The sequence below is a fragment of the Perca flavescens genome, chromosome 14, assembly GCF_004354835.1.
Source record: "Perca flavescens isolate YP-PL-M2 chromosome 14, PFLA_1.0, whole genome shotgun sequence".
In the NCBI taxonomy this organism is placed as follows: Eukaryota; Metazoa; Chordata; class Actinopteri; order Perciformes; family Percidae; genus Perca; species Perca flavescens.
Genome location: NC_041344.1, coordinates 11,335,817 through 11,360,889, shown reverse-complemented (window position 1 = coordinate 11,360,889; position 25,073 = coordinate 11,335,817). Strand labels below are relative to the sequence as shown.

The window sequence follows — 25,073 nt, the reverse complement described above, 5'->3', positions numbered from 1 at the left end:
GGAAAACCGCCCGAAAACAAACACATTTTTTTTACCACATTTTCCCTCTTTTCCCGTCAGTGACTCATCAGTCTCTCCACACCTCCTAATCCCATTTTTTCCACCCCCTCTCCCAGCGCCATCGTCCCACTAAAAGCAGACCTCCTTGCTGCGTCAGACAGACAGACAGAGGAATGCTAGGAATGTCCTTCTCTGAGCCCAGTGCTCCTCCTCTGCCCCCACGCACCACCATAGCCACACTGGGTTCATTAATAGGGCTCGGAAATAGGAACTATACTCATGGCTTCCTGGCAGAAGGGAGAGTCTCCAGAGAGGTGAAGACTTAAATCCCAGTATCCACTCATGACCTGCCGTGTAGCCGAGTTAATATCCTAATACAATTTCTCGTACATTTATCTGAGCGTGAGCAGTAGGAGCTGCAGCCTCAGCCAGCTCAGAACAGGATTAATGTTTCTGAGGAAGCAGCAGCAGCGATGGAGAGGAGGAGAAGGAGTGGGGGGCGGGTTTGCAAAAGAGATTTATGAAAAAAGGTAACCGAGGTGGAAAGTGAGGGGAACGGAAAATGAAAGTACGTCGCCTAGTATGGAAAGGAATGCCATTCATCTGAGCTGGAGTCTGACTAACAGTAGTCCATATGGTTCTCATAAGTCCAGTCCGATCAAGGCTGTGGTAATTTAAGGTCTTCATTGTTGGCATTCCTGTCCGTGCATACATCATCCTAACGGGGCCTGTGGGGTCAGAGCTGAAACGTACACCGTTGGCTTTAAAACATGTCTGAAATAAACCAGCGGAAGAATAAATAGCCTCGCTGCTTTGGGCTCTTCTCACGCACTGTTGCTCGCACACTCCAGGCTGTTAAAACTGGAAAAAATATGTTTGATCTACTTTATAGTGCATACAGTGCAAGTTATTGGCATATGTTCATGGATGTAGCATCTTGCTGTATAGCACTATGAACATGTTCATTATTGGGGAAAACTGCCCACTTCTGACCCTTATTACTACCAAAAGTGTGACAGTGCAACAGGAAAAAACATACTATATTAAAGGAATACGCCACCGTTTGTTGAAATAGGACTTATCACAGTCTCCCCTGGCTGTAGATAGGTGGGCCAATGCGTTTTTTGTCTCGGTGCAAGTAATTAGGTTGTTTGTTTGTCTTTTGTTGGCTCACTTTTACTCACAACATGCTAACTGGCAACATAGGATTCCATTCACTATGCTAAGCTAACTAGCGGCAGCGGTGCCGTTGTTGCACCGGACTAAAACAATGCATGCACAAAAAATGCGTTGGCCCACCTTTCTACAGCTAGGGGAGACCGTGATAAACCCTATTTCAACAAACGGTGGCGTATCCCTTTAATGGATTTTGTAACTGTCTTACTTCGATTTGGAAGTTTTTGGAACTACAATTTCCATATTTTAGGGGCTTTAGGGGATGGAAAGAGGTAGTATCATGTTGCCATTGAGTCAGTTAATTACAGTAGCTTGAGCCCGGCTTTTTTTAAAGCCTAGATTTGTTTACTGTTTAGCGAATTGTCACCATTAAGATGCCAAATTACCTATAGCAGATCCTGTTTGTGGTATAGTCATAGATGTACAGTCAACTATCGCTGAATACGTTGATACTGAAGTAAACTTCAAAAACACGATGATTCTCAGGCAGGTTCTCGACTTATAACAAGCGTCCTATATTGATATTTTAAACACATTTATGGATGTTTATTTGCAGTGGACATTGAAGCTAATGATATCCCTGGGGAGTGTAAGTCACACAGAATATAAAAATGTGTATGTCTGTGTTTTCAGATTTGACTGAGTTATGACTCAATTGTGAAGCAAATTTCTGCAATCTGGACAATTTATAATTACTTTTAAGTACCTTAGTTTCTTTAGTTTTATTTGCAAGGCTTGAGAGCTTTGTTAATATTGTACATATTTTATTTTTATTGTTTGCAAGATAAAATGTGTTTTATATATTTTTTGAAAAAGGCTGTGAAAACCAGAGCATGTAAGACACAGCAGATAGAAAGCTAGCGGTTCACTAAATGATGCTTGGTAAAAGGTCACTTTAGCCCGGCTGCTGTCCCTGCGGGTTGAGCCTGTGTGCTGATGATGAGGGGGATGTCTGGACTCAGCTGTCACATGCAGATGGCAGCTAGGTGTCTGCCAAAGACCTCGGTGACCTTTTCCACAGGTACATGTCACTGCTTTGAGTAGCACTTGTCCCTTCAGTGGCTCCTCTCAGCCGCTGCCAGATGCACACTGCTCATTTATTTTCCCATCTCCGCCCTCTGTTTACCCAGCAGGCTGTTGCACTGAGGCCGCTCGGCGCAGCTATAATTGCTGGTGGGTAAATATTTACAGCATCCAATGAGGTTGGCGCTTGCATTGCAGCGGCGATGGCAGCCCTTTTCAGAGTCCGATGACATCATGAAGAGCCTGGGCGACTGAGCAAACATTTGCTCCCACTCAGGTGATAGACTCTTAGGATTCCTTCATGGAGGAGGCAGAGCAAACTAAAGAGGGATCAGGTTTAAACTAGCGCCCTGAGGAGCCAAATAGATGCCTTGTTAACGCTCCTACGTTGTTCTGGTGAGTGACTCATGGCTCATTCAGCAATACCGTGTTTACTTAGCATCCTGACCGGCTCAGGTTTTGGCAGGTAGGACCTTGAAGCTTTACTTCAGAGTCATTTAAAAGGTGTCGTCATAAAGTCAACAACTACCTCATGAGTTTGTTATAGGCGCTTTTACGTACTGATGGGCAGTGCGTCGCATTGAAAACATTTAGTTTAGAATTCCTGTGTCAAATAATTGATTTTGAAGTACTTCTATTCGTTAATAAAGTTCTGAATGGTTAAATGACAAAATACATTTCCCTCCAACTTAGTGTCAAAGTCAAAACTAAACTTGAAGAAGCAGCATTGTTTTTTTTTATGCACCGTATGTGTGCAACAAACGTCCATTCTATTTCAAATCAATTTATCTTTTATTTTTAAATCCTATTTATTTCTTTTTATAGTGCATTGAGTTTCCTTTTATCTTGTCAATGCCTTTTTTATGTAAAGCACTTGTTGAATGGTGCAATACAAGTATGGCTTCATAGCTCCGATCATCGGTTTGACAGTTTATAGGTGGTTTTGCCTGCATTTAGGTCATATTAAAATAAGACCTGAAACCCACTTGTGGAGAAATACATGGTACCAATAGCAGATGTTTCCACTCAGGCCTCAAGTTGTCACTGAAAGGTTTGAGTATATAACGTTATGTCATTGTTTTCAGCCCTGGCATTGTTCATTTCTGCAATATTGTCTAAGGGTGAGTTATGGCACCTTGTGTGTGTTTTAAAAGTAATTCATCATGTCACACCTTTTCATTGGTTACATAGACATGCAACCAACCACTTCCCCCTGCTTATGTGCCCGCTGACACAAATCAACAAGCCTAACGAGGCTTTTCACCGAGGTCAGCTTATAAAAGACGGTGACAATGACATTGCAGTCAAAGTGGCACTTTATTTAATTTCATCCATCCATCTCCATATTCACATCACTTCATCTCCTTTTTTGTGCTCTTATCCATCCATCTGGATGCTGACAGTCAACCTCCAGCTGGTTTCTACCTTTGGCTCTGTCAGCACAGGTTAACCTTTTGAGTGCCTTTCAAGAGCACCAATCTAACGATGCCAATGCTAATCTTGCCAATTAGGTAAGAGTGGTATTTTGTAAATGACTGCATCTCCTAAATGTAGGGTGTTTTTCTGCTCTGTAGTAACCTGCCCTTCTCTGCTTTGCTGAATCACAGTACAACGATGTCTCTCGCAGTGTTGTGGACCAGAACTGCTCGATAATGTTCCTGCACCAGCCTATTAAAGTGCCAAACTAATTAATGCAGGTAATTAACTCGTGAATCCTGTGAGGCTTTCAGCCGTCTCTGTAACACGTCCAAGTGGCTAAACCCAAACAGACAGTGGGCTTAATGAGGAGCATTAAAAAGAGAACACTGATTTTAGCACTAAAAAGAATCATCGTTCATCCTCTCTGATCAAAGCGGCTTCTTAATCCAGTGGCATGATTATCTGAAAAGAACTAATGTTGAAAGATGTGTCTGACATTTGGGGGTTTACTTTCTAAGAAAATATCACGAGACAGTCCTAAGAAAATAAGAGGATAATGTGAAATGAGAAATGTAATTAATGAAAGCATAAATGTAATAAATGAAAGCATAAACCAATAGAGAACACACTGAGACACTGAGTCTCCAGCCATGCTAGCACCTCTGTCAGGCTGTACTTAAGCATATCAGAAGGCTTGCTACCATCCAAACGTATGTTTACCATCTTAGTTTGGCATGTTAGCATGCTAACATTTGCTAATAAGAACTAAAGTACAGCTGAGGCTTATGGGAATGTCATTAGTTTTGCAGATATTTAGTCATGAACCAATGTTTGGACACATTGACATTTTGATGATGGTGCTAAAGGGAAAGTCAGGGAATCGCCAACATTGCTACAATTCATCCTAAAGAGGAACATGAATGTCTGAACCAAATTTCCTGGCAATCCATCCATTAGTTGTTGAGATATTTCAGTCTGGATTAAAGTGGTGGACCGACCAAACAGGCCAAAAGTCCACTTGCGTTGGCTTTTAAATTTGAATATTTACTGATTTTCTTTGTCTTCTATGATGTGAAACTGAATCTCTTTTGGTTTAGGACAGTTGGTTGGATTAAAAATGCCAATGTAAATGTAAACTTAAGTAGTTGCCATCTCTAAAGCTAAAAAATAACTTTTTTGCAAAGTTCCCTCTTCTGTTACTTCATCCCATTCTCTCCTTTAAAACTTTCAAGGGGAGAAAGTCATTTCAGAATGCACACACAGAGCAGAGCAGATCACTTTTGGTACAACTGATTTATGACCTTGCCCCCTCCGGTCAAACCTCATGGGCCAGCGATTTATCACAACTGCGACAATGGCGAGCAGACGGGCGTCTGAAGGAGCTGGCTTGCTCCAGGAAGAAATAACTCACTTATCTGGTGCTGAGATTGTCATGCGCATGATTAGGCCAAGAAAATATGTCCCAGGCAAACAAAGAAGCCATTCAATTCACATAACCTGGTTACTTCCAAAAGGGCACCTTTATCAAGGTAGATGGCACACCCTTACATCCCATAAACGGCTATCGGAGCACTTCCTTGAGTTGTGTGGGAGTTTATTAATCCTTTTGTTGCACCCCTACCTCTTTATAGCACCAATGAGCAGATTGGATCTATGGGTATGACACAGTGAATAGAGGAAAGGCCCATACAAGGAGCAGACTTCATGAAGTCAGGAAGTGAGGAATGAAAAGGCCGTCTGGTAGGAGTAGATAAGAAGCTCTGCAGAGATCTTTGAACTCTGAACTCAACCCATCTTTGAACACTGTGACCTCAGCGCCTGAGTCAGAGGAAACTGAGGAGAAACTGACGGCGTGAAACAGACACACCTTTCAGAGCCAAAGAAGAAAGAGGAAATCAAGAGCAGCAGACGGAGATGAAAAACAGGCCTCTAAGAGCAGATTGATAAAAGACGGTACAAAGCTTGTCCATGTGTGGAGGCTCTTTGTGTGGCTGAGAGCTCCAGGCATCTGTCCCACACGGTCCCAGCTCAGAGGCCTTGAAGGAGGGGAGGGGAGGGGGGGGGGCAGCTCACCCAGGAGGGTCACCCAAGGACAAGGCTGCAGCATCAAACCAAAGAGCCAGAGAGCACCAAAACCTCAGTGTGCCTTTTATATACCAGAGCCCCACACCACATGAAGAGAAAACAACCAGTCGCCAATCTGGATTTGCACTGCGGGGTTCGCATGCAAATCTGAGGAGAGCGCATGCATGACTACACACACACATAGGACATGCAGAAACCGTTCTCTGCAGGAGGCTTTATAGTAACATGAGAGGGGATTATTAGTCTCGGAAGCCTGCATCAGTCTCCATAATCATTTGGGAAACAAGTGAGTGTCACTTGACAACAAGAAAATGGTTGTTTTCCCTTCAGCTCCATCGGCTCTTGGCCCATTTACACTGCATGCAGCGTGAGTCAACGCTCTGCAGCCTGTCATCAATACTGCTGCACAAAGACAAGCAGTAGTAAACAGTGGTGTTTTGAGGAGCAAAGGTCAGGGTTTGGATTTCATGTCAACACAAATTATCTTCACAAATAGTGTGTGAGGCAGTATTACTTAGTTTCAAAGTGGAAGGAGCCTCGTGCCATGGCCATCAGCTTATGTATTATGGCCATCATCTTTACTTATTCTAGCTTTTTGTCCATTAGTTTGGTAAAACCAATTACTGAATCTTAGCCAATGCTGCTATGGCAGAGCTTTGTCATTGCAAAACAAATCACCACAGTTGTAAACTTCACCAAAATTGAATAAGTAGCACAACTCTTCTCTGACATCCCATGCTTTATGTCCCAGATGTTTTCAGCTATCAATGGGATTAGAGAGGATTGCATTTGTTCCCAAAAACAACAATACTTTTTCATTAAATTTAATTAAAAGAGGGATGTGTTGAGGTCAGCTTGACTTAGAAGAGGTTGAAAAAGTAAAATGTGCAATTTTGTGTTGAAAAATGGAGAGTCGGCCTGTTTACCCATCCATCCATGTATTTTGAAAAGAACCACCCTGAAAGGCTAGACAGCCAAAAATGTTTGGGAAACTTAAGCCTGGTATCTTGGTTAATCGTATACTAACTTGTGTTGGAGCTCATACATGGATAGATATTACTTCAAAGAAATAGTTGTTAATTGACCCAGAATGTCAATGTATCATATTTTCCTACAAAACATAATTGTTAGCTTCTGCTCGCTGTTAGCAGTAAATGCAAACGGTTAATATCCGTCTCCTTGTGTTTTTATCCCTGACTTTTTACCAAAGAGCTAAATTACTGCCCCATGTATCATTTTTACAGATTATTTAACCAGTTAGCCTATAGGTCCATCCAAGCCTTGCTAGGCAAAATTTATATTGTCTATGCAAAAAAGGGGACTTTTTGAACCCTGAATGCCCAAAATAACTCCTTCAACTTCCACTTCATAAACCTTTCACAACAGATATTTATGTTTGGCTTTAACAGAACCAACTGTGGCCACGGACTGATGTTGCTTGTGTCCAACAGGCAGATACGTCACTGGAAAACAACAGAGCCTTGTCCGAACTCATGCAATACACTGACACAGTCAAAATCTTTCTAATTAAAAAGCAGGAACAACCGCTGAAAATTGCACCACTTTGATAACCACAGATTGGAGGGAGATAAACCTCCAAGACTTAATTTAATCTCTCGAATATCATGATTACAGCACAATACACACTCATTAGAAGCGGGTTTAATTTTCCATGTTATCACTGAAGCCTTTTTAATACCATTCCTCATGTAAGCCTTGAGGCCTGTCAGATGTGTTGGTTGACGGTGTGCAGGTTGATTGGCAGGTCTCTCCTCTCTGCCCCTTAGCTCTGACTGACTTTATCACACAGTCAATCACACAAAATCCTCTAAGCCTTAGGCGCCTGCTGCCTATTTACCTACTAAAATGCACACCTTAGCTCGATGGCTGGAGCTGATTTGTTAAAAAAAAAAAAAAAGAAGACTTGGGATTTCAAAAGCTCATCCAGCATATAATAATTATTATCTGTCTCCTGGAGGGATGATGTGGTCTGAGGTGCTGAAACTAGTTAAGCGCTTGAATAAACAGGAAAATTCTTCCCTCGTGTTTAAGCACACACCTTTCAATGACTTCTATTTCTAATGAAGGATCACTGAGCTCACTCTTGTTTATCTGGTACCTTTTTTAAACCAGACTTTGCACATTTTGCTGAAAAATGACAAGTTTCCCCACTGTGGGACTAATAAGGATTATCTTTATTGGATGAGGGGAGATCAAAGTATTATTTTTTATATATATATATATATATATATATATATATATATATATATATATATATATATATATATATACAGTGGGGGAAATAAGTATTTGACCCCTTGCTGATTTTGCAGGTTTGCCCACTTACAAAGAATGCAAAAATCTACAATTGTAATCATATGTACATTCTAACAGTGAAAGACAGAATCCCAAAGAAAATTCCAGAAAATCACATCATATGACTTTATTAAAATTGATAACCATCTGATGAGGAAAAACAAGTATTTGACCCCCTGGACAAACAGCAAGTATTCTGGCTCCTACAAGCCAGTTAGTCTTTCTTTAAGACACAGCCCCAATCCGAACCAATTATCTACATCAAATACACCTGCCTCACCTTGTTACCTGTATAAAAGACACCTGTCAACACCCAAACAACCAGCATCCAACATCACCACCATGGGCAAGACCAAAGCTTTCTTTCACGGACATCAGGGACAAGATTGTTGATCTGCACAAGGCTGGGATGGGCTACAAGAGAATCGGAAAGCAACTTGAGAGAAAAGATCAACTGTCGGTGCAGTTATCAGGAAATGGAAGAAGCACCACACCACCGCCAACCTCCTCGGTCTGGGCCTCCACACAAGATCTTGCCTTGTGAGGTGTCCCTGATCATGCGAACGGTGAGGAATCATCCCAAAACCACAAGGGGGAACTGATGAATCAACTGAAGGCAGCTGGGACCACAGTTACAAAAAGAAACGGTTGGTAACACACACTACGCCGTCATGGATTGAAATCCTGCAGCGCACGCAAGGTCCCCCGCTCAAGAAGAAACATGTACAGGCCCGCATGAAGTTCGCCATTCACCACCTGGACGACTCAGAAGAGGCCTGGAAGAAGGTGATGTGGTCAGATGAGACCAAAATAGAACTTTTGGCCTCAACTCAACTCGTCGTGTTTGGAGGGCAAAGAACACAGAGTACAACCCAAAGAACACCATCCCCACCGTCAAGCATGGTGGTGGCAACATCATGCTTTGGGGTGCTTTTCAGCCAAGGGGACGGGACAACTCCATCGTATTGAGGGGAGGATGGACGGGGCCATGTATCGTGGAATTCTGGACCGACATCTCCTTCCCTCAGTGAGAGAGCTGAAGATGGGTCGAGGATGGGTGTTTCAGCACGACAACGACCCTAAGCACACCGCCAAAGCAACAAAAGAGTGGCTGAAGAAGAAGCACATCAAGGTTCTGGAGTGGCCTAGCCAGTCTCCAGACCTGAATCCGATTGAAAATCTTTGGAGGGAGCTTAAAATTTGAGTTGCCAGGCGACAACCTCGGAACCTGAATGATTTGGAGGCTGTCTGCAGGGAGGGTGGGCCAACATCCCTGCCGAAATGTGCACAAACCTTGTCACCAACTATAAAAACCGTTTGACATCTGTGCTGGCCAATAATGGCTTTTCTACAAAATATTAACATGCTGTTTGTCCAGGGGGTCAAATACTTGTTTTTCCTCATCAGATGGTTATCAATTTTAATAAATTCATATGATGTGATTTTCTGGAATTTTCTTTGGGATTCTGTCTTTCACTGTTAGAATGTACATATGATTAAAATTGTAGATTTTTGCATTCTTTGTAAGTGGGCAAACCTGCAAAATCAGCAAGGGGTCAAATACTTATTTCCCCCACTGTATATATATCTATATATATATATATATCCATGAGGCTAATGTCTGATTACTCCATGTTTTCATTGTGATATTTTGTGATTAAATTCTGAATCTGCAACGTTCTCTGTCAGGTAAATGTAGTAGTACAATGTCTTCCTCAGATGTAGACGTACACTGTAAGTCAGTAGTAGGCTATACAGTGGAGTTGCATATTGGTTTGGGGTCCTTCTGTGAGTAATTTTGGGGTACAATTTGGTTTTGAAGAATTCTACAAGCATCAATATCACAGGCCAAGCAATCGGCCCGTTCCAACATTTTCAACGGGCACTGTACTAGTAATTTAAATACAGAAAAAAGGCAGCTGGGCTCCACCAAAATTCAAAAAACAGCTCTGTGCTGTTTGCTTTTCCACAAGTTCCCATATTCAGTGCCCTTCTGTGGCTTAGACTGGCTCTGCTGCACACCGTGCGCCAATATACATAAAGCCAAATGGGAGCCCTGCACAAAAACACTACCCTACTCTGTGGTAAGCACCAAGCCCGGCACACCCTGTCCACATTTCACATTGCAGACCCACAATCTCTCTGGCCTCCCTGCTTTCTGTGTGTGCAATCACAATGATGAGAGTTGTGGCAGGATAACAGGTCACGGTATAAATGCCATGTCCTATCACATCAATACCCACACTCGCCAGGCCACACCCACTAAATGTTTTAAATCTGCTCCGATCCCAAAGAATGGTCTCCAGAAGTCAAACACACCAGTTTCCATTATCTCTTCTCTAAACCCACTCCATTTTCTACTGATCTATGCTTTCATACCCATCTCTACCATTTCATCTGAAATTTGTAACTTAAATCATTGGCATTGGGTTTTAAATAGTCCTGTATCCCACTACTTTATGACTGTTTAAAACACAATAGAAACCATCATATAAAGGATGGAGAAATGAAGGGCTCAAACGATTTAATTGATATATATCAAAAACAAATGCCAAACATTCTTTATTTCCAGCCTTTCAAATGTGAGGATTTGCTGCTTTTTTCATTTTATATCATTGAAAATTTTAAATGTTTAGGTTTTGGACTGTTACTTGGACAAAACTATTTTATTTTATTTTTTTACATTTTGACTAGAGAGACATTATTGTCCACAGGTGTTCCTTCCAGCCAATCACCTCATCAGGTGTTTTTACTAATGGAGTTCCTTCCCCTCTACTTTTGGATTAATTGGATTTAATGATTAATAAAAAAAAAGTAATTGACAGATTCACTGATACTGAAAATGGTTATTAGTTGCAGCCTTAGGGAAATGTAATCTGGCTCTCTTTCTTTCTCACCTTGCTCGGGGGGTTATCAGCAGCTAGAGTACTTCTCGGTGGGACTTGGTAGACGTCTTGTCCAGGAGGAACCTGGTAGATGCTCTGCTGACTCTGCTGCTGTGGACTCTGGAGGGACGGTGGCACCTGGTAGATTCCCTGAGCCCCCAAGCCAGCCTTTTGCTGATAGGCTGAGCTCTGAGGGGGGGACTGGGCGGCTGGGGACTGGGCCTCGAACATGGGTCCGATCAGCAGCTTCAGGCGGTTGCCAGGGGCGATGCCTTGGCGGCCGTGCAGGGAGCAGAGCCACCAGCCCTCCAGGCCTCCTGTGTTCTGCTCAATGACAGTCAGGATGTCCCCTTTACGGAAGGCCAGCTCCTCGGGGGACTCCGGCATGTTGTCGTACAACGCTTTGGCCATCAGGTTCTGATGGAAGACAGAGCAGAAATTCTTTTAGATGAAGATCTTTGCTTAACTGAACCAAAATAAGCTAGTTGCAACAACGGCTTTTCCTTCTGTCACATACTGTCAGTTTTTATTTAATTCTATCAAACCTTAAATGAATAGTTTGTTTGGGAAATCTGTTTATTAAGTGAGATGAGAAGATCGATACCAGTCTCATTACTCTACTTTAAATATGACTCTACAGCCTTCAAATGGTTAGCTTAGCTTAGCACAAAGACTGGAAACAGGGGGATACAGCTAGATAGCCTGGCTCTGAAGCTCACTAACTTACACGTTCTATCTTGTTTGCTTAATTCCTACAAAAAAGTGTAAGCGCGACAAGTAGTGGTTTTATGCGGGTCGTCCTGGAGTCTGTGCTGGTTGCCTGGCAATCTTTTAGGTGATGACAAGACTTCAAGTAGTTGCTGCTAACTGTCAAAAAGTAGTTTGGCTCATAGCCTCAACTATGTTGTCACACTTTGTTTTTTTTCTACCAATTAAACAAACGACCTATCTGAACTTGATGTTTCTAAAGGGCCAGTGAAGGCTGAGGGATAATGACTCAAAACCACTGATTCTGGAGATAGGAAAACCCCAGAGTGTGCCACTTCTGTGACTAAGAGAGGCATTTAAAGAGTAATTGCGTCAGTAAATGCATCAGTCTTTTTCCTTTAGCCGTTATTCATCCATGGAAGGAGTTAACTGAGTATGAACACTCCTTTTCAGCTTTTTTATCCTCACGTAATAACAAATTTAAACTCCTGGGAGCTGCGCAGCACAACAGTCCTGTACTGTAAGCTATGTAAACTATGTAAATACAATTAGGGATTAAGCGCCTTGCTCAAGGGCTCCTTTTACGTTAGATACTGAGGGAGAGGAGTGTTTGTAGAGCTTGTCTGTTTCGTGCGAACAACCCAACTTCCTTTTATTTTTGTAGCCCCACTATCCAGTCAGATGGGCCTTGTAAAGACAAGCTTTTGTTGCTTCAGCAATAAAACCGCAAAACAAATCTTATAATGAAACTGAAACTACAGAGGGACAGAGTTGAAGTCACACTTCTGCAGACTTCAAATCTTCATAAACTCATCTCGCAGCTTGGATTAAACGCAGTAGAATCTGATGAAATTAGCTGAGTAGAGGATACATTTTAATTCCTAATCAGACTACGAGCTACATGCACATTTGGATCAAAAATAAATATTTCTACAGAGGATTACCAGAAAAATGTAAACGATGACTGTTTGAGAAGCTGTATTTGTGCGCTTAATGGAGAAGTGTCACTCTGTTTCACTTATCTTTCTAGTACATTTTTTGTTGTTGGTCTAGGTCATCAACACCTCACCCTAGTAGCTCAGTGTGGAAATCAGGAAGCCCGCTTTGAGGCTTTCTTGAACTCTCTTTGGCCTTCCTCTTTCCTACCCGGCCTGATTCACGCAGTTCCCATGTGAAACTCTCTCTGCCACTAACATCGTTATCTCTCACTGCGGGCTTGGCCTCCCTGGCTATTGTCAAAGTGCACTGTCAGGGCCATTAGCCAGCAACACCTGTTGCACAATTATACCCTCACAATCACCCCCGCCACCAGCTAGCCGCAACAAGTTCGATGGTGACCCCCGAAGGTTGACGTCGCCCAATGGGAGCTGACCTGGATGTTTGCTCATTGCAATAATTTGACTAAGGCTGGCAGAGGCATCCATGAGGAAACAAAATGCTGATTGCTTTGATTACAACTGCAGCTCTAATTAGACTTTGAATACATTTGTTCTGAGGAATGAAAGACGAGTTTAAAGCAGCTTTCTGTGCTGACATTGGGCCTAATGCAAAAACATTTTCACATTCTTATCCTAAACTTCTCACTATTTCTAAGTCGGATTCACCAAAGTCTCTTATAACTGCACAAAAAACGCTTGTTTCAGCCTTGTGAATGTCACCGGAGGCTGTACACGTCTGAGAAATGTAATCCTTACACCAATGACACTAAAATAGTCATATAAGGCGACCCTGGACTGTTCAGTTTGTTTCATTTACAAAATTGAAAAACCAAGGAGTAGAACAAAATAATTTCACACTACTGAGCTCCACGTCCTACAGACAAAAAGATAACAAGTTTAGCAGCGTCACTAGTGGTCTTAGGGGACCCAAAATAAACTCAAGCAATGTAAGTTAAACAAAAAAACGTCTCTTCCTAAAGCAAAGCGGTCCAGGACTAATGAGAGGTGGTCAAGGGGAAGTGACACAGATATTAGACTGAAAGAATATTATAGCCGACAGAGGATGTTAAACAGCCGGGTGCAACAGAGGATGATACTGGATAGAATAACAAATGAATGCCACAATTTCTTTTAAATCACTTGTACGTGCCACTTCAGAACAAACCTGTTCTTCCCAGTGAATCTTGCATGAGGCTCATTGTCCTGCTGTGGTTACCTGCTTTGTGTTTGATGCTCAGAGGAGAAATGTAATCACCTCACAGACACCAGAACAGCGCACATCACGCTCCTTTGTCGCTACTGATTACAGTAATCGCTGCAACCAGTTGCCAAATCAAGAATGCAACGTGCACACAATCAGAAAACGTAGAGAGAACGTATATACAGTACATATATAAAAAGGTACTGACAAACGCTTGTATTTGAGCAGACATCTCAGCCCAGCTACTCAGAGATATGTTGGTGGAAGAAAATGTGCAAGAGAAACTGACCTAGCATCCGTCCTCTAAACCACACTGAGGTGTTCATTTCTGCTTCTCACAGGCGTCAACAGCTCAGTCACAATGACTCAAACATGCTCGTAGTTTCTAGAGCCTCAGTGCAGATTTAAAATTAAACGTAGCCATGTTTTTTGGGGTCCTGGCCCCCCTTTAAAAGCACAAAAATAAACACTTAACATTGGATACTTAATGATTTTGACCTAGACTTCTACGTTTGAACTAATGTTTAAGAAGTCCTCTGCATTAAACAACGCATTCCTTCTGTAAAACATGGTTAAATACGATGGATGGATGTTTTATAGTCCTTTTTACGCAGCATTCTCAAATCCTAAATGTATGCTAGGGGTGAGAGCTCAACACACTGAAACTGTAAACGGGCAAAACACAATCAAGGTAAGAAGATTTATCATCAATGTGACAACAAATGTGCAGAATCTGAAATCTGAAATGCTGCAAAAACAAAACACAACTGGACTATACAAGTTTCCACAAAAAGTGCTATTTTGTCTATTTGTGTTTTCTAAGTTGCAGGTTTCAGGGCCACCGTACAAATGAGTCTATTTATTTTACTTCATTAGATGGGTCTAGTTTGTGGTTAAAAGTAACCACTTAAATACTTCTATCTAAAGCTAAATAAATTGGTTGATTTTGCAATGAGGACGTAAAGACAAAACAAAGGCTCCAACCATTACAGTATTGATGTCATACGTTAAAAGGTCTATATTAGGATTACTAACACCTTAATAAATTGTGTGCAGTGTCATCATCACATCCAGTCCATTAGTTAACACCTTGGCCTCAAAGTCACACATCAGTCTGAGTCTGTGCTGAAAATGCAACAAACATGAACACATAGAGTATAATTTGTTGAGGTGAGCCTAGACACCACAAGGATCCCAAAAGGGAAAAGTCTGACACATTTTAACGCTTACCCTTCATTCTCACTTATCGGGCCAGAGCTTGTGAGGAAGTCAACATACAGACAAAATAAATGGAAATCTGGATCACTGTTGTAGCACCTCGACCAACAGAGAGTGAGTCATACATGAGCCAGAGAAGATTTCAAATCTGATGGGTGACGTGAAACCAAAAACATCACATTGAACAAACATGCTGTTAGCTGTACCAGCTACACGCAGATCATTTTTGAAGTGATGCTCCTCTCTTTGTTTGCTTCAGTCAGCTGCATGACTGTAATCGCAGCAGGTGAAACTTACTATTAAAGCGGCCGTCAGATCTCTGGTATAAACATTGGTTAGTCACAACACGGTGACTCTACCACTCGCCATTGATCCTCCTACAGTGTAAACACGTTTGCCATTTGTCAGCGGGCAGGGCCCCTTCTGCTTCACCCATGGACGAGTTTCCAGGAAGTTATTTGTTATAAGTTGGCGAGGCGAGAGGCGTTCTGCTGCTTCCTGATGTAAATTATGCGTTCCTTCAAACAAGATATTGAACAATATGTCTCCGGAAACGAGGCCGTCTAACTCGGCATCCTTTAAAATGCCTTCTACTTTTATTAGAAAGCTTATTTTGATTTCATTTTATTTTTTTTTACTTTAGTTCTTTGTGAGATGATCCAGTTAAATGTCTGTTATTTGCCCATGACTTCTACCATTTGTTCTGGTTTAGAGCATCAAAGATTTGTCCATTAATCAATTATTCCTTTGACAAAGAATTAATCAGCAACTATTTATAATCATCCATTAATCATTGATATTCTTTGATTTCAGCTTCTCAAATGTGATAATTTGCTGCATTTTATTTGTCACATCTGAAAGTGAACTGAATATGGGAGTTTTGCACCGATGGTGAACAAAACAAGGAATTTTAAGACATCATGTTAAACTGCAACTAACAATTATACATTGCTAATCTGCCAATTATGAAATCCGAGTCTATGAAATCAGGTATCAAGTATTGTTGTAGTATAAAACGAGACAGTGAAGCATCTTCCTGAGCTGTGTAGTGCAAAATGTTAAACAATAATGAGAAAGTGCCCATCAAAGCTTTCCAGAGTCAAAAGTGACATCTACAGATATTTTGTTTTGCCCAACCTAACAGAAATTCAGAAAATCCTCACATTTGAGAGGCTGGAATTAGAGAATGTTTTGTATTTTTTCACTATTTTCGCTTAAACAAGGATTGAAATGTTTTTCCAGTTGATCAACTAATCGATTAAACACCTAATTATTTTAGCTCTAATGATAAAAGCTGATGATAAAGCTTGACAAAACGTAATCTAATTCTCAAAAAACAGATCAGGTCAGAAAGACAATAAAAAGTATAAAAGATAAAAGGAGGTTTCTGGGGTCTCCCAGGTCTCATACTGTCCTCTGCAACATCTGGCTTCAGAGACGCTCTCACGGCCTCATATGTTTTCGCCATTTGAAAGTGAGGAATCGTGCAAAGCTGATTTGTCCCGATTCGCACCTGGAGCTCGATATACAGCCTGAAGACCCAGCTGTCTGAGCCCCTCCACTCTCTGACTCACACACCTCTAACACCAACAAGGCATTTTTTTCCACTAGCTTCTTGCTTGAACACAAACAGTATAAACGTCCAGTGCGGAAAGCCTTTGCTGACCATCCAAAAATAAAAACCTTATGCAACTTCGCTGCCCGCATAAAAGGGCCCAACCTAAGGTTTCAGTGAGAGCTCTCTGGGTGGTTTTGGCTCTGCATCTCTGGGGTACACATCAATCTAATAATAATGAAGGTGGCTTTGGCTAAACAAGCTCACAAATACTTAAATCCCCCTGTTACAGCGGCCAAAAACACAACCGCACCACACAGCAGAAACACAGCGTTCCCAAGGCAACGGGAGCGGTCCTACTTTAAAAGAGACGTGGATACTTATAACCCAAGCAAACACAACCTGCTCCCAAAAAAAGTGGTACGCTCCAACTGTGAGAACATCGCATATCTGTGTGAAAATTAGGGACGTACCAACTGTAACACGTGTCCTGGGGTAGTTGGCAGAAAGGGGTGAACCAGAACACTCATTTGGCCTCATTTCACATGGTTAAATATAGAAAATAATTATAGTAATGACGGTAATGAGGACCTGATGACTTTTTACGAGCTGTTGCTAAGAGTGTGGGTGAGAGCCAGTTCAAATAAATGGGCCGTGTGAAGGGTTCTGGGTAGGAAAGGCTCATGGGAAGTGGTTCAGAGCTCAGAGCACATGGTAATTTCTTCATTTGGACAATTTTCAGGAAGGTTGACCCTCTGATTACAGCCTAAGCCAGTGGGCCGTGTATTAACATAATTACACAGCAGGCTTGGTGAAACTTCCCCTCCGCTATTTCTGAAAAAGTCTTAGGGAAAATGTGACAACTTTTGGAGCTTTTATTTTAAGCTAGAGAAACGTGATCCAACACACTTCTTCCACACAATGACTGATTGATATCTTATGCAAGCAGCTGTAAATCAATAGTTATGACACAGTTACAGTGGCACGAATAGAGTTGGGACTAACTGTTAAACAATCAATAGCTTATTCCAGCCTTGTGGCCTTCATCATGGTCATCAGCCATAGTCAGAACTCACCACTTTGGCTTGTTCGTTGTTTCTTTTCCAACAAGCTGAATAGTAACACAGATTTGGATTTTATTGGACACATAGATATCAAGACACCGCACACCAAGATCCTCCAGGCTGATAGAAAAGGCTCCATTCATTCTGAATAAAAGACTATTGTATCCCCAGTGTAAATATGACACCCACTACCTTCCCTCTTCTCTCATTTGTGATTCACCAGCTGCAGCGCTGCAAAGAAAACTCCACACCCCAAAACATCCAAAGAGCAACAGCAATAGTATACGATGTTCCTCTTTTGCACTGCAAGATGTGACAATCCACTGATGCTCAAAACATCTCAGTTTGATAGCTGAGATGTTTGTTTAGTCAGTGGATATGCATGAGTAAAACTGTGTCATAGACGTTGTTTCCCTGACAAAAATATAAGTAGTAAATGTTAGACCTTATATGGCTGCTGCTTGTTAAGATAACATTTAAAGACGCTATGATCAATATCTTTATATCGAAGGCCTGGTCACACCAAAAAGTGCAGAAATATTCATGCTTAAAGCTTAGTAAAGTAGAGAGGGGCAGGGCTAGTTGTAATAATACTGTAGCTGTGGAGCTAACCACTAACATGCTAGCCAGCCACTCATGCGCTAATCAGTCACAATAGCGCTCTGAGTTTCTTTATATACTCTGCTGTGCAGTTTAGTCCCTAAATAAGCAACTGTTTGCTAACAAGTTTGCTAATCAACTTCAAAGCTAATAACCATGTCGGTGTTAATTACCCCAGCAGTAAAACCCCTGATGCAATATGACATAGGCAGGACACAACTGCAACACTGTCAGCCACTTTTTTTTAATGGAGTCACAGGAAGCGATTTTGGCTGAAATGACTATTCTCCTTCTCGCCCTGTCCATTCATCATAGCTTTTTTTATTTTTTTACTGTCACATAAACTTCAAGGTAACTTGACATGACGCTTTCCTCCTTAGCCTGCAGCACTTCCGCTGACCTCGTCTTATCACTTCACATCTTGGACTCCCTCGCTCTGGTCCTGAACGCCAAGTACAACCTATAATTAGACGTGAAAGCCACACTGGGGATATTCTCTCAAAGTGTATCAAATTCTGTGAACTGGAACGGCTGCTTGGGAAAACATACTGTATTGTGCAACGCTGTTGCTGCCAAGTCATTCCAGGACTGTACGAATGGTGTAAAGCAGCAAGAATTTGAGGACCCGTGCTGGCCGGCATTCACGCTGTTGATGTGTCTTTGGGCAAAGCTATGAATGTCTGCGTGCTTGAAGGGCTTTGTTTGGTTGCCGACACTGACCTCTGACCCCAAAAAAGCAGCAACACACAAAATAAAACAGTATGATTGGTATTTATGGGGCCCCAGCCAAGAGGCGCTCAGTGTTGGCAGAGCCGAGAGGTGGATTATTTCCAAGCTAGGAATTGATGCCAAACGAGGGTATCGTGGTAACCCCCGGAGACGAGAGCTAATCCCTCCAGGGGGCATTAGCGGAGATGTGAAGTATGTTTCATGGTATCTCTGCGGGGCCACATTGAATAGTTTTTACATATAGGAATAGCCAATGAGATGGAGATTCACTCTGTGTCCTCTCGATTTCACGCTACGCAAAGATGTCACAGACACAAAAGACAAACAGTTGAGGCTGCCATCTTCCTCCTTTGAAACATGAAGGGCATGTGAGATAAAAGGAGAATCTTTTGTTTACTATTCACCATTTTTAACTTTTGAGAACATCCACTGATGATGTACTTCTGTATTTTCTTTAATTCTTTCAGAGGTTGGCCATGTGATAAGGGCCGCAACTAACGCTTATTTTTATTATAAATTAATTTGGTATATATTTTTTCAGATTTTTTTTATAAAATGTCAAATTATAAAAAAAATATAAAAAAATAAAACAAAAAGCCCATGAAAACCTCTCAGAACCCAAGGTGATGTTGTCGATGACGAATCCAATGGTATCAATCTTAATTTCATATGTGACGAATAAAAAAAGCCAATTCTTACATTTGAGAAGCTGGAACTGGAGAAAAATGAAACGATTGATTATCAAACTTACATCACATGTTCAGCCAGTTAGTTACTGACAAACACAAACACATTTTCAAAGCACAAACAAGTAACTACAATATGTACTACTTAAGTGCAGTGGTATTAAACACTTCTCAGCTGTCATGCTTCCTCTTATCTGCCACGAGGACCGACTCTCCACAGGGTCAAACCGAGCTGACAGAGGCCCACTACATCTTGAGAGATGACCCTGTGAAATACTTTGCATTCCTCAACGGGGAAGGAAGAGGGTGGCGAGAATGATTTCCGCCAAAGGTCAAACATGGAAACGATTATATGCATTGTTGCTGATGTTGAGTAGTCTCTCTCTCTCTCTCTCTCTCTCTCTCTCTCTCTCTGAAATGAACACACAATGTAGTCTGTCTCCCCGCTGACCGTTTTCAAATGTTAATAGCTGGCTCATGGTGCGAGGGCGCAGCGGGGGGGGGGATTATGCTATTCATTCTGGCTGGGGGAGAAGCTCTTCACATTCACTGAAAATCTTGCACAGGAGCAAACAAAGTCATTCTGCACTAAAATTAATAACTAAACTGAAAATGTGACTTAAACTGAAAACGTGACGTCACAGCATGAAAGTACCATCACCTTTTAACTAGCAGTGGATACATCTATGTTGCATTTAGTCTCAAAGAAAGTCTGTGGAAAAGCTATTTCACTGCTTGAATGTGCACGTCAAACTTGCAGAGGTTTCTCTAAAGGAATTGTTTGCCTGGTTTTCTTTTCCGGAGCGTACAAATGTCTCCTTCTGCACAATGCACAGACAAGAAAAGAGTATCCCAGTGCTTCCAGACTCATTAACGATGTAAAGGGGCACCTAGAAACAATCATGTGCATCTTCCGAACAACCTTCCCACGCACGATTGCCTGGAATGCTCTCATTCTCACAGGGGGTTCCTCGACCTCCAGGCTCCCATCCCCCCCAACCCAATACATCCAACTCTGTTTGCCCTCTCGTTCCCCCCACAACTTCCTCTTTCTTTTATTTTCTGCTGGCCCTTTCAGCGTCACAGATCCTCCTCCACCGTCTCAGAACAATGTCTGATCCCCTCTCCTCCAGCCCTCTTTGCTTTTGGACCAGAGCCTGAACCTATAAAAAAGAAACTAAAGAACACACACACACACACACACACCAGAATGTGGGTTCACCTAATCACTCACTGTGGTTGTGAAGCTATTTCTGCAACAGTTACGTCAGCTACGAAGGAATGAGTTTAAAGCTTTGTGGAAGAATGTGAGGTGACTCTTTTTTTTTTTTTTTTACTTATTTTGACTTAGAAAGTTGTTGTAAAGCATTCAAGGAATAGTTCAACATTTTGGCAAATAAGCTTATTGTCTTTTTAGTGGAGAGTTGGAGGAGAAGACTTATACCACTCTTACTGTGCAGTATTAAGCTAGAGCCAGGGGACGGTTAGCTTAGCATAAAGACTGGAAACAGCTGCCTCTGATCACACTATTTTAAACACGTAATATCTATATATTGAATCCGTACAGAACTCAGATTAAAAGCAACAAGTTGAGGTTTTACGGGGGGTTATACTAAAGAATAAAATGTGTTTACTCGTTATTGTTTATGCTATGCTACGCTACCTGGCCGCTGGCTGTAGCCTTATGTTTAACGGACAGTCCAAACCCCCGTAAAACAACAAAATGCTGTTTTTATATTTTATTTTTTGTACAAGAGTAAACAAATGAGAGCTGTAGCTGTATCATCATGTTTCCAGTCTTTATGCTAAGCTAAGACACTTGTCTCCTGGCTCCGGCTTTATATTCACTTTACAGACATGAGAGCGATATTAATCTTCTCTAACTCCACCAGAAAGTAAATAAGCATCAGAGATAAGCGTCAGGTATCACGCTCTTCCTCATCAGAAACCTCAGGACCTCACTGATGCTGTAAGAGATCCCTCGGTGTGTGGACCCATCAGGGGGATTATACGCATCGGGTTACCTATGGAAGACAATAGACAAGCCTTCCCTTCACACCTGAACATAAGTTGGAAACTGGGGGGGGGGGTGGGGGGCAGCGTCTGGCCACCACCTCACCTCAGGACATGTGACGGGCGCCAACTGCCTCATTAAGCTTGTGTTTAAACATTACCTCTCTGCGAGGAAAAGAGTGCTTAATATAGCTGTGAATAATTCATTGCGGCTGAGATCAAGAGCTGAGATCTGATAGGGGCACATAGTAAACTGTTTAACAGATTTAAACAATGATCTGTGAGAGGCTGACCTGCGAGATTTCCCACCTTTCTTCTCTATTCCTGCCATCCGTGTTTTCCTCTGGCAGTGTTGCAAAATGTAGGTATGTTATCATAAGCAAACAGCACTCTGCATGATTTCTTTGCTCTCCTTATCTCACCTAAGGCAAACGAAGTGTAGACAAAGTTTTTACGTCAAATCTCCTTCCTATAGACAGAGCACAGCTTGGAAACACTGGTGTTGATCACGTTTATTAACATCCACTGCCTTCTTGTTCAGGATGAAAATGGTAATCATGGAGACCTGATCAAAGCAGTTTCCTCCCCTGAGATCCTTGCTACGCTCACTGGCCTCAGGCCAAAAACCATCATCACCCTCGACTGATCCGGCTCTCTCCGCTCTGTGAACGGTGTACTTAAGCGGACAATGACTCAGTTTGGACCATGACGCAGACACACAGTGTGCACCACCCTCCAATCACAACCGCACCCTGCTAAAGAGTGACACCAGGCCCAGTAGACTGCTGAAGAAAAGAGATCCAAACTGTAAATCAAGAGTCTGAGCCAAAACTCTGGCAAACAGCTGCTTCACACTTCAGAAAACAGCCACTGCCCTCAAAAATCCCTGAATCATCCAAACACTTTGCACAGTTAATGCTTCCCTAATATGGTGAGGCAGACTTCAGGCTAAAGTGTAGGGCAGATGAGACTTAACTGCAACAGTTCAAGGCACCAAGTCTCTTGCTAAATGCCCAAAAGCATTCACAAAGCAGGAGTCCAGTGAGATCAAGACATGTCAACTTTCCACAACAGTCAATCCAAATCTTTCTGTACCTCCAGCCAGATGAAGCCGATGCCAAGCCGTTCATCACTAAATAAACCCCAATGACGAACAGTGACAGACAGAACAGACTCTGAATGGCTACGTGCTGAAGTAAAGAGAAATCTGAGAGCATCAAGGAGATTTAATGAGGACGGGATTCATTTTTAAGTGAAAGCGTCATAAGATCTCAGCCAGAAGTGGAAAATATGACTATACAGTTTGTAATATAAAGTAGTTAGTTAGGTAGCTTTCCCAATTGTGTTAAGTTGTACTGACAGGATGGTTGCATCAATGTGATGATGCTTTAGTCTAACTCCCAGGATAAGGCTCCTGGAAAAAAAGCTTTCCCTGAAACTGTAATTAATATCAAAATAAATATATATATATATATATATATATATATATATATATATATATATATATATATATATAGTACTGCTGAAACGATTGGTCAATTAATTAGTTGATTGACACTGTTTTGACAATCCATAGTTTAAGCCATTTTTCTTCTAGCATCTCAGTTTTAAAGTTTCTCTTCTTTTCTTCATCTTCATCTTCATGTCATCGTAAGATTTGCATATCTTTAAGTTTTGACATTTTAAGAAGTCCCCCATGGGCTCAGGGAACACTGTAGATTGGCAGTTGTTGCCAATATATTTGCTGACATCAATTCAGGCTCAGTCAGTAGGGAGTTGGGTTGGGAACCGGAGGGTCGCTGGTTCAAGTCCCCGTACGGAACGAAGTACGGCGCGTGGACTGGTAGCTGGAGAGGTGCCAGTTCACCTCCTGGGCACTGCCAAGGTGCTCTTGAGCAAGGCACCGAAACCCCCCAACTGCTCGGGGCACTTGTCCAGCAGTCGCAGCCCCCCTCACTCTGACGTGTGTGTGTGTGTGTGTGTGTGTGTGTGTGTGTGTGTATTTCAGGCCTGTGTGTAGTGTGTTCTAACAACAGAGTGAAAAAATTGTAATTTCCCCACTGGGGATCAATAAAATAAAAAGTATGAAATTAAATGAACAGGTAGCCTAATGAAAATAAGTGTCAGTTGCCACCCCAATAGAACTGTTTTGAATTGAGTTTCAAGGAAATTGAATATGCTACATCACATATTGAGAATGAGCTAAATAAAACAATAACCAGTCCAAGTCCAACAGCAACAGGGGGGTCATTAAAGAAGACATAATAACGCAATAAAAAGCTATAATGTGCTTTTTATACCTAGCCTACTAGGTGGCAACTTGACTCTCAGTGAAATGTGTTTACAGTCTCAACAGTCTTTAGGACACTACTAGGACAATCACAGATCAAATGACGAAAACAACATTAGAAAACTGTTCCTATTTCTACTTTCTACTATTTCTTACTATTTACGCCCCTGTGGTCACAATAAATGTAGCCTAAAGGTAGAGATGATGCATACAAAAAACAGAATCCTTTAGCCTCAAAATTAGACATTTATACACACACACACACACACACACACACACACACACACACACACACACACACACACACACACACACACACACACACACACATATTTATATATAAAACATAAAAAAGACATCTACAAGAAAAGTTACAGCATCCTCTCGGCAGTTTCCCTTTTTTGTTTAACCAGTTTAATTTATGAACCAAACCCGGATGCACTCATTTAAAGAACTTATCATTACCGCCATGAAACCACAAGTGGAAAGGTTTTACAATCATAGCACCTACGTCGAGGCCTTTGAAGAATCCAGTTTGTTGTGAATTAATTTTTCCAGCATACATTATGACACGAGAGAGAAAGTACCGATCCAATCAATGCCGCTTCACTTACTTTGTGTTTCATCTTGCAGCTCTTCTCTGTGACTCCAGTAAAAGTGAATCAAATATCCGCTTTATCGCATTCAAAGAGCGCACATCTGAATAACTGCAGGGACTGAAGGGTTTTTCGGAGTGCTTAACCAGCCATCCAGAGCTTCATAGACGGAGAAACATACACGTAGGAATATCTCGGAGTCCGCACCGCTTCTTTCTACCCCGCTACACAAGATTGCTCTTCACCACATTGACCGTCGGACCAGCTCATTTGCATAAAAAGCCACTGATTGGTCGGAAGAAACGTTCTCTTTCTGTCCCGGCAAACCCCTCCCACCCTGCTCGCACCCTCTTCGCGCGAACTGCAAATCTGACGTCATTATTACTAGACCGTAGATAATCTGTTGTCTGGAACAGATATAGGCCTATTCTTATAAAACAAAAATATTTGTCTTTCAGTTGTGTTTCAGTACTGTCAAAAAAAAAAAGAAAAAACATGACAACGTGAATGTCAATGGATTTTTGTCATTTTTTAAGTTTCTTTGGGGGATAATCATGCATTTATTTTTGTA

General features: G+C 41.8%; 1 protein-coding gene across 1 annotated transcript in view; it reads right to left on the bottom strand.

Moving 5' to 3' along the window:
- nedd9 (neural precursor cell expressed, developmentally down-regulated 9) overlaps positions 1–24,768 on the bottom strand; it is a 32,509-nt gene extending 7,741 nt beyond the window's left edge. The window contains exons 1-2 of the mRNA XM_028597939.1: positions 24,521–24,768; positions 10,917–11,321 (exon numbers count right to left, since the gene is read on the bottom strand). Coding sequence (XP_028453740.1) covers positions 10,917–11,321; positions 24,521–24,532 — 417 coding nt within the window. The 5' untranslated portion in view covers positions 24,533–24,768. The remainder of the gene's footprint in view (positions 1–10,916; positions 11,322–24,520) is intronic.
- Positions 24,769–25,073: the final 305 nt, after the last annotated feature.